We start from the raw sequence: 15,482 nt of genomic DNA, 5'->3' as shown, positions 1-15,482 counted from the left end.
TCTTTCGCTGGCAAAACTTACTATGTTAAGGAGAGAGCAGCCTGAATGGCCAGTAAAGACGACACCTGAGTAAGCCCTCCCCACGGGCAGGGTGCGACGTGGCGCTTTCCATCCCGCATGGAAGCTTCCAGAAAGGCTGACAAGAAGAAGGGAGGGGGAGGCCAGGAAGGAGGTGTCTCGCTCACTCGACCCTTTCCTTGTTGGCAGGCAGTCTGTTCCCATTTTTTACATGTCTGGCCCCACCCTTACCGATGTGCCGACGTGGCGTCTGTGCAGGTCGTCGGCTTAGGCACGCATCATAGATACTGACGAGGTGCACTTGCTTCCACTCGACTTTAAAGTTGGATATCAAACTCATTGAATGAGGTCAATACGCGCACTTTGGTGCCCGGCCCCCTGTGGCGTAGCGAGGTATTACGCTGAAAATTGTAAATCCCAAAAGAGATATTCCACAAAAAAAGTTACCTGCATATTTACCAAAGTAAATATGCTTTGACTTTGTTCCTAGAATACAATTAAAAAAAAAAGATTAATGTTTTTTTTTATTTTCTAGTTTTAAATACTGAATATATAGTGTTTTTCCTCGTGGTGGAGAGTGGTTAGCACGTCTGTGACCTACCTGTGTGAGGTTACAAGTTCATTTTCCCCGTGCCTTTGTGAGTTTTCACTGGGTACTCTAGTTTCCTGCCACATCCCAAAATTGTTGGTCTATAAAATAAACAGGTTCTCTCACTGCCAGCTCTTCCTTGTCCAAAATGGATTAAAAAAAAAGTAAACTTTTGTTCCAAGCTGATTATAACATAAAACTGAAGGTCATTTCTTTGTTGTTTGACTAATACATGAAAATAAAAGTATATTTTTGATCAGGAATGATGATTTTTCAGTCCAAAATGCTTCATTTCTGGTACATAAATTGTGTGTTGGATTGCTGCAAGCCCATCTGAGTCTTAAATTACTAGATTGTTACATTGGTCCCGGGCGACTAGCTTGGTCAAGATTTCATATAAATGTCAGTTTAACATGAAACACCAACAACACTTGTTTTTCAGCTGTTTTCTCATTTCCTCCCTCAAGGAAAAAAAACTTGGTCCAACAAGTAACTTATAACTCTCAAGTAGGGAAATAACATTGGATCATAGCACAGCTGGGTCAACAACAATGTTTGGATTACATTCCATAAATCACGATTCCGCCATTCTAACCTTAAGAGAATATGAAAGGACCACATTTTGGATCTTCTCCCAATCGATGACGTCAGTTGTAATTCATGAGGGTGGTAAATGTCCAAACCATTTCATTCCAAATCCCAATATCATGGTGTTTTAGACACTATTTAAATGATATAATCGTGTCAAAGAGAATTAAAAATAAACTATCAAGACTCACATAGATCCATAACTATAGAAATGGTACCCAAAAAATTAAATTATGGAACAATACCATCATCATTCTTAAAAAAACGATGTCTGAGGGCGTATGCCTCAATGGAAAAGTCTCAGTAGACAAGTAGCCATTGGTTTGATCTCATCTCATCACATTTTCTGAACCGCTTTATCCTCACTATGGTCTCAATGGGTGCTGGAGCCAATTGACTCCGGGCCAGAGGTGGGAGACACCGTGAATTGGTGGCCAGCCAATCGCAGGGTATCCCCTAAAGTCAGATGGGATAGGCTTCAGCACCCCCCGCGGCCCTACTGAACTAGGAAGACAGGCGGTGAATGCTCATTAATCCAATTTATTGGGACTGAAATAGTGGACGCAGAAACCAATATTATGTGTTTTAGCATTGCAAAGCAGCGGATTGGACACTAAATTGCCCATAGGCATGAGTGTGACCGTGAATGGTCGTTTGTCTCCTTGTCCCCAGCGATTGGATGGCCACCAATTCAGGGTGCCCCCCGCCTGTGGCCCAAAGTCAGCTGAGATAGGCTCCAGCACCCCCCCGCTACCCTAGGGAGAATAAAGTGGTTCAGAAAATGAGAGAGACAGCTTTGCAAAGCATTGCCACATTCGCAATAATCATAGAGTGTAGATGAATAACATGGATGTTCTTTTGGCAGAACCTCGGATTTCAGTGTCAACAAGAGCATGCAGCTCAATTGCGGTGGGTTGGAGGAAAAAAAAGCCTGAGGGGCGGGTTGGGCTGGGGCGGGTTCAGGACAGGGAGGCGTCCTAGACTCGGGTCCCATCCGTCCCACCGCACTCGCTCCACATCTAGAGTGGGAAGGAAGCCCTCACAAGTCTTCAAAGACCATCTAGGCACACCTACACTGACTTGTCCACTGCTTCTGTAAGGTAAAGTAAAAAACAACAACAACAACAAATTTGCAGCCTGTTTTGCATTCTTTTGTTTTTTGTCTTTTCACTTCCAAAAACAGCAAAGTGGAAGTTTATCACTGAGTTAAGTTGAGACTTTTGAGAAAAAATTGTGGCCGGCTGAGAATTGTTTGCCACATCGGCAAAGAGAGCGAGGAGGGGGATTCCGGGGGGGAGGGGGTCGCGTCTGTTTGACTTGGAATGTCAAGAAAAGACTAGTTGATCACAGTTCGCTGTTAGTCTTCACTTTGAGTCTCAGGAATGCACGTTGTCATGGCGACTTTTTGTGAGCAGCGCTCGCAAAATGACGTCAACGGCTTGAAAAATAATCCCTGCAAAAGATTTTAAATCAAATGCTACTTTGTTTCAACCGGGATTTAGAGTTGGCAAAATTGTGGAAAAGATTCAATGTATATGAGATTTGATTGGAAAAGTTGATCACTTAGTAGTATTAAGTTGAATTTTTATTTGTTGATTTATATTTTTAGCACTACTGCAGGTCAACAGAAATGAGTTGTGTTGCGGTAAATTTCATTTTCATACTAGTGGAGTATATTTTGTTTATCTTGTTCACTCGTTGGATGCCATTGGTGGCACTACACAATGTAACCCCCCCCCCCCCCCCCCCCCCAATAGACCTCAAATTAACCATTTTTACTCCAAACATGAACACATTTTGACCAAAAAGTTTAATATTTTGGACTGAAATTTCTTACATTCGGGTCAAAATAAACATTTATCTTGTTTGGCCAAAATCATTTTTTTTCTATAATCAAATACATTTTTACCATAATCAAATTTTTTTTACCATAATCAAACACATTTTTACCATAATCTAACATTTTTTTTACCATAGTTGAACATTTTTTGACCAATATCGAACTATTTTTTTAACCAAAAAGGTTGGGCTTTTTGGTAAAAAAAAAAAAAAATAGCTCCCTCCAACACCAAACCAAACATTGACCATTTTAGACCAAAATATTTTTTTTAAATGACAGAAGACATTTATTCAATTTGGACCTTAAATTAACCACTTTTTTTTTTATCAATTACAAAACTTTTTTTGATCTGAACGTTAACATATTTTAACCAACACTTTTTTTTACTCTTTAATAGTTCAGACCAAAAAACGTTTTCACCCTAACATTTGCCATGTTTAAGCTACATCTAAGAATCTTAAAATCTTAAAAATTAAAATTTAAAAGTGAAAATGATTCCTTTCAGACAACAAATGAAACCAATTTTTTAACATTAACATATTTCGACCAAAAATTATTATTTTTTTACTCAAAATTAAATGGATCCGACAAAACATTTTCCCCTAGTATTCAGCATGTTTTACCCAAAACTAACCATATTAGCCCAAAAACTGAATCTTTCAAGAAGAAAAAATAATCGTTTGTTTCACCCTAAAATTCTCCATTTGCAACGAAGATAAACCATCACTGACCATACAATAACCATTTTTTCTCCTGTAACAGTCACAATTTGAAACCACAATATATAATAATTATAATTATTATAATAATTAATCATTTTGATTGGTTCAAATGTCAAAATCAGTCAATTTTGACCTCTATTGCTGTCATTTCTGTACTTTTCCTGCCCATGTGGCCATAACTAAAGGTACAGAGCGACTTTATGAGCGCAAATTGGGACTTTTCCAAATAAAACACTTTGTTTGGCTCTTGCGTCACCTCCTTTACCTCCAAGTCAAGCAACTTTTCCCTACGATGTTGACTTGTTGTTATTTTTGGAAGAGAAGAGATGCCGCTTTATTACCCCTCTGGAACTTTCCATTGACAAACAAACAAACAAACAAACGTGCAAGCATGAGGACATTTTGGACAATTGTAGGACAGAAACAGGAACGGATCAGATGGAGAACTTTCCAGTGGTTGATTTTGAAAAGCCTTCTCCTGAATTTATCCACATATTGATACCAAAATCTTATATGCAGATACGATATTTAATAGCATTTTTTTTTTAGCTCACGGAGGTCACGGAGTAATCTTAATTTTTCAGTACTTTTTATAGTGGTTAGCACATCCAGCTCACAGTTCTGAAATTGAGAATTTAGTCTAACATACCAGTGTGTAGTTTGCATGTTTTCCCTGGGCTTGTGTGGGTTTTCTCCGGGTACTCTGGTTTCCTCCCACATTCCAAAGACATGCATGGTAGGCTGATTGGACGCTCTAAATTGCCCCTAGGTATGAGTGTGAGCGTGAATGGTTGTACATCTCCTCGTGGCCTGTGATTGGCTGGCCACTGACTCAGGTTGTCGCCCCGCCTTTGGCCTGAAGTCAGCTGGGATAGGCTCCAGCACCCCTGTGATTCTCGTGAGGATAAGAAGTACACCATTGATGAGGATAGTCATCACATCCTTCACTCTTGATTCTTGAACAAATATTTATTCAACCCAAATCAAGAAGGATTAGACATTTGGCGCAATAAATTGTATCAAAAATTGACATCTAGTTATGTCACTTTATATCAATTGAATGTCTATCTTTGTCAATGGCAGAGTGAGTTTTAGAGCATTTTTTTAATTCCCTTCTTGTACATACTGGGTCACTTCCTTTGGATTGTGGGACATTTCCAAGTGTATATCTGTAGATTTGAGTTATTTTCTGAATATTTTTTCGTTATTTATGGTTATTACAGGATAACATTTTGGATTACTTCTTGTTCATTTTGAGTTGAATGGTATGGTGTATTGTATTTAGTATGGAATTGAAAACTGAGCCGGGATCAAACTTTCCGGCATTCTTCTGACGTGTTCAAGACACGAGCTGAACAAAAGAGTAATTGTCAAATTGTGTGATTGTTCTTTTGTTGGGAGACGCTGTTTCACAGCAGTGGAAGCTCTTGCAGAATGTTTGTCCCTCAGGAAGGTTTATGTGTTATTCTAAAGTGCAAAAAATCTCCAAACATGCATTTGTTTGACTGTATTTTACCTTATTTGGCTGAGCTCAACGTGTTGGGAAAATAGGGCATTTCTCAATCCAGAATGTACACTGAAAAATTCAAGTCAAGAGTAGAATCATTCAGGTCGCTTGGGGTGCCGGAGACTATCCCAACTGATTCCGGTCCGGAGGCGGGGTACATCCTGAATTGGTGGCCAGCCAATCGCAGGGCATAAGGAGACGGACAACCACAAATTTAGTTTTTCTCCATAAAAAAAAGACATACAAAAGGACAAAAGACAGTTTGAAGATCTTTTCTTATTTTCTTTTCCACAGACGCTTAAAGATGAGGGTGTGGATCATCTTCCTGTTTTGCCTGGCTGGGCACGTGGCGGCCGCTCCTGTAAGTCTGCTATGATTCAATGACCAATCGCTATGCACCTGAAAAAGTCCTAGGAAAACTCTTGAGATCTTTCCGTCATCGTTGTGAGCAGGTGTCAAACCCATGGCCTGGGGCTAAATATGGCTTGCCACCTCATCTTTTCATGGTCCATAAAAGTAGATATAGCTCAAGTTTTTTTTTTACCCCCAATTTAAAATCAATTAGAATATATTTCTATTTATTGTTTTACAAATTAAAAAAAATGAAGAAATAATATTTAGTGTTTGACAACTAAAACTGAGAAAAGGACACAGTATTTTTCTTTTTTAAATCAAGAGCAAAAAAATATGGAATAGAATATATTTCTTCTAAAATCTATTTTATTAATTATATAAAAGAAAAAAATATATACATATATATATATATATATTTTTTAAACTTTTTTTCTTTAATACAATTGATAAAATAGATTTTTAATTAAATGAGAATATTTTTCTCTCCCCTTTGAAAAAAATCACACAAATAAATCTGTTTTCGTACAACAACAGAAAATGAACTAAGGAATATTCGTTTCCTCCCAAATAAATATCATTTAAAGAAATGTAGTTGTCTTTTCTAAAATAAAAAACTAAAAGTAATTAAAATGGAATATACTTTCCATTCTTTTAAAAAATCATCCAAAGCAATTTTTCTTTTAGAAATGTAAACGATGTAAAGAATATTCACTGCTTGAAGAAAAATAGAAAAGTAAGAACACTCCATTTTCCATGAAAAGTAGACTATTGAAAATTTCAATTTGATCTGATTTCGCATTTGGAAATGAATGGGGCTTTTTTTAATCAGATCTTTTAGCCTTTAACGTAGTTTTGATGTCCAATCCTTTTTGATTGGCATCTAAGCACCCTTAATGAGTTTCAGTTTCAGTTCCTCTGCTTTCCCAGTTTATATTTCTTCCACTTCTTGTTGATCAGACTGAGGAGAAGCCAATGGACGAGGCACTTGTGGCAGAAGAAGAGCCAGCGATGGACGAGGAACTGGTGGTGGACGAGCCCGCCATGGAGGATTCCGTCATCCTGGTGAGTCGAAAACGTTGAGACGTGAGATTATATCCCAGATTGTGGACCAAATCTGGATTTGGGGGGGGTCAATTGAGTCTTTGAAGACAATCTTTGAAATCATCCGTGCGAGCTGCGGGAAACATTTTTCATGTTTCTCTTGGATGGAAGCCAGAAGACAAGATGGCGCTTTGATTGGCGCCACAATGTAGGAAGGCTACTTTGGTTTAGATTTTTGTGATTTTAAGTGATCACAAAAAAAGTAGTACATCATTCAGACATTTGTCGTGGTTTTGAGTTTAATTCCGTCTTAATATTTATTGCGTTATTTTAAAATGTTTTTCCATTTTTTTCTTTTTGTTATCTGCTTTTTTGCTGTTTATTTTAACTGTGTAGTTTTTGCTTTTTCATTTAAAGATTTTTGCGTTACTTCAATTTATTTTTTGCAGGTTTTTTTACAATAAAATATTTTAGCATTTTTTAAACTAAGGTTTTAGCTGTTTTTCACATTCTTTACGTTTTGGGAAACTTTGTTTTTGCCTTTTATTTTTCGTATTTTTATATTTTCAGCTTTTATTATCGTACATCCTTTTAGAGTTTTTTTAGAGGTTGAAAAGAAATGGATAAAAATCGCATTCCTTAATTTTTCCATATTTGTTTTCAATGTTTATTTTGTTTTTTTGTGTAACTTTTGGGGACACATTTTTTTAATGTTTTCACTTTTCCACCAGTTTTTTGCTGCTTCTTTTCAATGTCAACACCCCACTACACTCCCCAACCAAAAATTTGCACTTTGCATTTCTTTTACCAAAACTGCTGTTTTTCCTAAACTTTAATTTTCAGAGTTTTGCGCATGAACAGGCTCAATGTACTGCCAAGTATTGTATTTTTTCTTTTTTTCTACTTTGTTTGCTTTTTTTGTTTTTTTTTTGGGGGGGGGGGGGGGTGATTAGTTCAATTTCGCACAGTTGTGTTTATTCATTCAGTCATTCATTTTTTCCAGTCATTTTCTGAATCGCTTATCTTCGCAAGGGTTGTGGGAGGTGCCTAGCCTATCCCAGCCAACAATGGAAAGCAGGCAACCAATCGCGGGGCACACATGAAATGTGGGAGGAAACCGGAGCAGCTGTAGATCGCCAGGGATCAAACCCTCGACCCTAGAACTGTGAGGCCGACATGCTAACCACTTGGTCGCCTGGCCTGCCATAGATTTGTTTTATTTTTTGAATAGTGTGGCAGTCTGGGTTCCCTCCATCACATTTTTCCATATGTTGATGTTGAAATGAGGCAAAAGCAGCTGCTCCCGATGATGTCATGAGACCGCCACTTAATAAAAAAATAAAACGGCAGGAAGTTTTTTTCCCACTCGGCCGGACGGAATGTTCCGGAAGCCGCTGAGACCGCAGCTGGAAAAAGACGACCTTGCGCCAACCAGCCCGCATCTTTCTTAGGCGCGGAACATGCTGGAGCCGGGCCAAAGAGACTTCGGGGCCTCCACCCTGGCAAATAAAAAAACTTGCATCAAGTCCCAAAAAAGTTAACGCGTTCGCTTCTGTATGGTTGGTTAGAGAAGTAGTTAGTTACTTTTCTAAAGTATTTCAATACATTTTGGACTCTTTAGGTCACTTTTTTATATTACTTGCTGTATAGTAGGTCAGAGAAGTATTTAGTTACTTTTCTAAAGTATTTCAATAGATTTTGGACTGTTTAGGTCACTTTTGGATAGTACTTGAGTAGCTGTGTAGAGATTTAGATTACATTTTGTGTAGTTCGCACGTCGGCCTCACAACTCTCGGGTCCTTGGTTCAAATCCAGGTCACATCCACCAGTGTGGAGATTGCATGTTTTTCCCGGGCCTGTGTGGCTCTCCTCCGGGCACTCCGGTTTCCTCCCGCATTCCAAAAACATGCATGTTAGGCTGATTTACACTCTAAATTCCCCCGAGGTGTTTGGCCTGCGATTGGCTGGCCACCGATTCAAGGTGTCCCCCACGTCTGGACCGGAGTCAGCTGGGGTAGGCTCCAGCACCCCCACGACCCTAATGAGGATAAAGTGGCTTAGAAAATGGGAGATTGTATATATATATATATATATATATATATATATATATATATATATATATATATATATATATATATATATATATATATATATATATATATATATATATATATACATACATACATATATGTATATATACATACATACATATATGTATATATACATACATACATACATATATGTATATATACATACATACATACATATATGTATATATACATACATACATACATACATACATATATGTATATATACATACATACATACATATATGTATATATACATACATACATGTATGTATATATACATACATACATACATATATGTATATATACATACATACATATATGTATATATACATACATACATACATATATGTATATATACATACATACATATATGTATATATATTTATATTTAAACTTCTCTTGTAAGTATATATTTGGTCATTTTAGAGGTCGATCCAAGTATTTTTGAAGGCCACTTAACCTTTCACGTTTTAAAACTTTGGGGCCTTGCAGGAGGATGAGGAGGAGAAGCAGATTGAAGTGGGATCCAATCCAGTGCAGGTGGAGACTGACGACTTTGACGAGGCCATTGAGGTGGAAGAGGATGACGTCACTGAGGGTGAGGGGAAAAAAAAAACTAAGGTGGAATCTGCATATTTAACACTATATAGTTCCAGTTCAGGCGTTTGTATTTATTTATTTTTTTTTTGTGTTCTCTGACAAAAATTTCAAAGCCTGCTTATAAATGGTCTCAATTGGTTTTAGTGTTGTGTTGCAAGCCAATGACCAACTTTTCAGGCAGTTAGTCATGTGTGATATGATCATTGTGACAAAATATAACTTTACTGACTCAGCTGTTATATTGTTTCAAATGAAACTTGAAATGATGTTTATGGAGTATTTCAATAGATTTCAGAGTCTTTAGGTAGCGTTTAGAGAGTATTTGAATCAATTTAAAATGACTAAGGCTGCTTTTTTATTTTAAAATTTGAATTTAGGTTAGAAATATTTAAATCCTAATTAGATTTAAGACTATTGAGGCTATTTCAATCAAATAAAGTCTATTTTGATTACCTATAAAATGTATTTGAGTAGATTTCAGTCTTTAAGTTAGTACTTCTGAAATGTGTGCTAATAAAATTCTGAATATTTCGGGTACTCTCTGAAAATATGGAGCTTGCGTGGGTTTCGTCCGGATAAATTTAAAAACATACATGGTAGGCTGGTTAAAAACTCTAAATTGCCCCTATGTATGACAACACTTTCTGTTTCTATAACTCTTTTATGTACTACTACTTTACTATTTGCCTAACGACCATATTTGTTGCTGTTGACATTTTTTTTCTTGAAATATTAATACATTTTGAATGTTTTTTTTTTTGTTTAGACCCCTGTCTGCAGCACCAGTGCAAAAAGGGCAAAGTGTGCGAGGTGGATGACACCAACACCCCGGTGTGCGTGTGTCAGGACCCGTCCACTTGCTCGCCCGCCGAGGGAGCATTTGAGCACGTGAGTTGGTCCTGCTTCTAAACAAAGTGTTAAAGATGGTAATGGACGTCCAAATATTATAGAGTCCATGCATCCTTTTGCTGTGAATTTAAATGAGTTTGTCTCTAGTCAAAGCCATTAATTTTTCTAGGGTTAGGGTTCGGCGAATTTTGCCATTTTTGCCAAAAAATATTCCACGGTCCTCCCACAATTACCAACTAAACCCTTTAAAATTGCCCTAATTTTGTATAAAAGATGTAAGGATACACAAAAAATACTGGCGTGGGTTAGGCAGTTAACTGTTAGCAGTAGTTAACAGTTGGGTAGGTTTGACATTTATTTTTTTTAACTTTTAGAATACTTTTTTTTTAATACATGCCACCAGTTTCACACCAGTTTTAGTCATTGGTGCTTTTTGACTTCCCTTAATGCCTGATTATGGCTTTTTCAGGTTTGCGGCACTGACAACAAGACCTATGACACTACCTGTCACTTCTTTGCCACCAAGTGCGCCTTGGAGGGTACTAAGAAGGGCCACAAGCTACACCTGGACTACATCGGCCCTTGCAAAGGTCAAATTCAAGTCCAATTTGCTTGCGGCACAGGAACCAAATCCTTACTGCCACTTTTATTTTTGCCCGCAAAAGTAAAAGTGTGCCCTTTGACTTCAGTAACTGTTTCCACCTATGTTTTTTAATAGGAAAGTAAAAATCTAAAGGGACTAAGAAGTAAGATTTGGACAATTTAAGACTAGCTTTAAGTGGCTAATGACTCAAAATAAATGCCTTTCCATTTGGTTATCAATTAATACGGTACGGTCGTACCTCTACTTATGAAATTAATTGGTTCCAAGACTTTTTTCGTGACTTGAAAATTTCGTAAGTACAGGTGGACTTTATATCTAAATTCTCTCATTCGTTCCACGGTCCTCACACAATTACCAACTAAACCCTTTAAAATTGCCCTAATTTTGTATAAAAGATCTAAGGATACACAAAAAATGAGAGTTAGCTAATGAAAGCTGTCCAAATTGTAGTACATTTTAGACTTTTATGTGTGCCCTATTTGTGTGTGTGAAGATATGTACCACATTGCATTTGTACAGTTTTTACTCGCTTAATAAGGGGAATTCAGAATAAAATAGTGGATAAGGAAATGCATTTACTTTTTGGGGATCGGGTAACTTGGATCTTTTTCGTATCTCCAGTCATTTATTTGCATATCAAATATTTCGTAACCTGAAACTTTCGTACCTAGAGGCATTCGTAAGTAGGGGTATGATTGTGTAGATTTGCTCACACGAGTATGTGGTATTTATTTGTTTGCAGACATTGAGCCATGCTTGGACAATGAGCTGACGCAGTTTCCCCTGCGCATGAGGGACTGGCTAAAGAATGTCCTGGTGACTTTGTACGAGCGCGACGAGGACAACAACCTGTTGACCGAGAAGCAGAAAGTGAGGGTGAGTTTGGCCAGTGTAACCGATTCGTTGGAAGGGGGAAGAAGAGATGTTAAACCTGACACTCGGCTCTCAGTGACTGCTTTGTAATCGTACTTTTGGCAAGCACAAGCGACGTGGGGAGGAAAAATGGGCTTTGTGAAAAAAGGAGGAGGGCTTTGCTTTTCAACTGAGGCAGCCACAACACACTATTTTCAAGCTTCATGTTTCATTTAGACACAGTCTGACCTGATTCACCATGGTTGACCACAATAGAACAATTGTTAACAAAAATTGAGCATTTTGAATTAAAATAATAATAATCATGATCAAATAAATAAAAAAACATTCCAACTTTAAATAAAACTGAAGACAGAAAATAACTTTCTTTTTTCTTGCTTCAGATCAAACATTTAAAATTTGAAAGCTAAAAATGACCCAATTATTCCAGACCAAAAATCTAATCATTAAAAAAAAAATCAGATATTCGGTCATCAGTAACCAAAGATTTACAATGTTTGACCAAAATGTAACAATTTTCGACCAAAATGTAACTATTTTTGACCAAAGTGTAACAATTTTTGACCAAAAATATAACTATTTTTGACCAAAAATGTAACTATTTTTGACCAAAATGTAACAATTTTTGGACCCAAGATGAACAATTTTAGCCAAATATGAACCTTTAGGTATTACAACCCTTTTAGGTCCCTAGTTATCAAATTCTTACCAAAATCTAAAAAAATCTAACGCTAAATGTATCACCTTAAATTTTAAGTGAAACAACTTTTAATCAAAAAAAAACGTAACCATTTTTTTCCCCCCAAAACCGAAACTTAAATGTTGGACCAAAAATGAATCATGTCATCTATATATTTTGCCATATTTATTTTTTTAAACTCATTTCTTATTTTTTGTATTCATAATCCATTTTATTTTGACTTTATTTGTATTTAATTTTTACATCTTTGGTCCTGGATAGCATTACAGCAATAATGCTATAGACATAATGTCAAAAGTGTGGATTTTTTTTTTTTTTTTTTTAGCAAATGTGGTTGATCTATCACCCTCTACATTAGATAAAGAGTTAACATGTGGGCATTGCAGGTGAAGAAGATCTACGAGAACGAGAAAAGGCTGAAGGCGGGAGAACACACCCTGGACCTGCTGGCTCATGACTTTGTCAAGAACTACAACATGTATATCTTCCCTGTGCACTGGCAGTTCAAGCAACTGGACCAGCACCCCGCCGACGGGTATGCACGCACCCCACCCTCCCTTTATTCCAGGGATTGACACAATTCAAAAACCATTTAAATTTAATTACCCAAAATATAAGCTTTAATCAAGTCTGCTTGCTTCGTTGGCCATACGGATTGATGAAAATATCAATAAAAACCAAATCATATGATTTAAAAATCTATAGCAATAATTACAACCTGAAAAGAAAACTGAAAATTTGGTGTATTAAGACCTAAACAATACAAATATGATAAAAGATAAGAAAATATAATGTAGTAAAATAGAAATAAAAATACGATAATAAACAAAGAAAAATATGTCACATGAAATAAGAGAATCAATGCAAATTATGAATCATGAGAAATAATTCAAACAAGAAAAGAAGTGAAAAAGTCCATAACATTTAAAAAAATAAAGACTTACCAACAGTAAAATTTAAAGCATGACATAAAATAAAATACCATGCAGTGAAATTAATAAACAAATTAAATCATGTAAAAATACTAAATATATAAATACATCATAACAAAAATCTAAAAATCTAATCAGAGAAAAAAAAACATATAAAAAATCTAAAAGGTAAGAAGAAAAACACTATTTTTTTTACAAGAAAAGTTAACCAATAAGAAAGGCCAATCAAACAGAAAAAAAACAAGCAAAACATCTAATGAAAGAACGGAAAATATGATGTTATGTAATGCCCGAAAAAATGACCAGCGTGGAAATGTCTTTTTTGGACGGATGACCGCAGCGCATTATTTTTCTGCTCGCCAGCTACCTGACACACACCGAGCTGTCCCCCCTGCGTGCCCCACTTATTCCCATGGAGCACTGCACCACCCGCTTCTTTGAGGAATGCGACGCAGATGCCGATAAGTACATTGCCCTGGAGGAATGGGCTGCCTGCTTCGGCATCAAGGAGCGTGAGTAGACTACTACTTTCCTCCATTCCTTTTTCTCTGCCCCAAACAACCAACAAGTTCACATCCAACTCCTTCAAATACATCCCGATCCGTTTAAGCTGACAGTCCAAATGAGATGGACGCCTTTTGCCATCAGTTGGGTCAATAAGCAATTAATATGAAAAAATAAGATTCTGATCATTAACAATTCACTCCAATTTTGACCCCAGGTAAACATTTAATGAAGAAAAGTAATCTTTGAACTATTTTGAGATGTTTTTTTGACCCAAAAAATCTTTTTGACCAATCTTTTGGACACACACATGATCCACTTCTGACCTAAATAAATCGTTTTGGACAAAAAAAGATAAACAATTTTTGCCCATCATAAATCATTCATCATATTTTTTTTGCCTGTCATAAATCATTTTGGAAAAAAAAAACCCTCTTTGTGGAACAAAAATATATATTAGTATTTCCCTGCATTTACTTTATTTTTTGTATTGTGAAAATATTTCAATTTTTTATAACCTTTTAATTCTTTTAAATTTAAATAAATGTCCCCTTTTCTTCTAATTCTCCGTATTTATCTATTTTTATCTTAAGATTTTTTTTCAAATAAAAATATATTTTTTTTCTGTTGTATTTGTGATACTATTGTTATTATTCATTATAATGTTAATTATTGGATAGATGCCATCCCCCCCAGTCCAATTCCTTTGGACAGCTTTGACTGCCAATAGCAGTGAAGGAATTAAATGTCAATCACGTTATTACAGCAAAGTTACAGTGCTCTCAATGTCAGAAGCGCTCATTTTGAGAGCAACTCCATCAACGTCAGCCATTGCTAATGAATACATTTTTTTGTGTATTTCCAGAGGACGTGGATACTGACCTCCTCATCTAAGCAGAGGCGAGGCACGATTGGTCGCTCCTTCGCGTACACAAGGTGCTCGCAGCTTCATTTTTGGTGCTAATTGCTTTTTTAATTTAGATTTTCACGTAACAAACTTTGCTGCTTATACCACTAGTAAAACTAACATTCCCTAATATCAAACCTAAGACTTCTGATGTAAATGTTTTTTTTTCATATTTAAATTGATGTTTGAGGACTTTAATCTGGCAAACAAGTCCTCCAAAATGAATAAAATTTGGAAATATTGGTTCTTTTTTTGCTAGCTTTGTATTGCACGCTTTGTTTCTTTAGTGGTTGTGCTTCACTACTGCCCTTGCTCACTCAGAACATTTTTTTTAAAAAACGATAAAAATGGGCATGTTGAAGCAGGGGAATGTCTTGCAGGCTGAGTTTTTTTCTCTCCAAAATGTCAAGACTGACAAGAGCAGCGAAGCTTCCTTGATGAAATCCAATAAAATCGATTTAACGATCAATCGTCTGCGTCTTTTGTCTCATCAAAATACACATTGGAGTTGGACGGTTATTATGATGTAGCTAGGCAAGTGTATTATTGATTTCCAATTGTATTAGTAATTTCGTTACAAAAGATTTGAATTAAAAAGGCAATATAATATAAAATATACGACACAAATTGCCACTAAGTATGAGTGTGAGCCCGGCGAATGGCCCACCGATTCAGGGTGTCGCCCATAGATGGCTGGGATAAGCTCCAGCACCCCCCCCCCCCCCCCCCACGTCTCTGGTGAAAGTACAGAAAATGAATGACTC

At 36.5% G+C, this 15,482-nt stretch overlaps 1 protein-coding gene across 1 annotated transcript; it reads left to right on the top strand.

The window, feature by feature from the left end:
• The first annotated feature begins 2,157 nt into the window (after positions 1-2,157).
• On the top strand, positions 2,158-15,187 carry sparc (secreted protein, acidic, cysteine-rich (osteonectin)). Its single transcript, XM_077733300.1, has 10 exons — positions 2,158-2,295; positions 5,559-5,625; positions 6,576-6,680; positions 9,242-9,347; positions 10,116-10,237; positions 10,668-10,788; positions 11,545-11,678; positions 12,762-12,910; positions 13,671-13,819; positions 14,677-15,187. Exons 2-10 carry the CDS (start codon positions 5,569-5,571, stop codon positions 14,703-14,705), a joined length of 972 nt encoding a protein of 323 aa, XP_077589426.1. The 5' UTR covers positions 2,158-2,295; positions 5,559-5,568; the 3' UTR covers positions 14,706-15,187.
• Positions 15,188-15,482: the final 295 nt, after the last annotated feature.

This window comes from Stigmatopora nigra, chromosome 14, assembly GCF_051989575.1.
Source record: "Stigmatopora nigra isolate UIUO_SnigA chromosome 14, RoL_Snig_1.1, whole genome shotgun sequence".
Lineage (NCBI taxonomy): Eukaryota > Metazoa > Chordata > Actinopteri > Syngnathiformes > Syngnathidae > Stigmatopora > Stigmatopora nigra.
This window is presented reverse-complemented; position numbering and strand designations above follow the sequence as displayed.

Bases quoted from the DNA above. Each gene is read 5' to 3' on its own strand.
- sparc (XM_077733300.1), top strand. From the start codon at position 5,569: ATGAGGGTGTGGATCATCTTCCTGTTTTGCCTGGCTGGGCACGTGGCG. The intron at 12,911-13,670 runs GTATGCACGCAC...TCTGCTCGCCAG, and splicing joins GACCAGCACCCCGCCGACGG to CTACCTGACACACACCGAGC. The intron at 13,820-14,676 runs GTGAGTAGACTA...GTGTATTTCCAG, and splicing joins CTGCTTCGGCATCAAGGAGC to AGGACGTGGATACTGACCTC.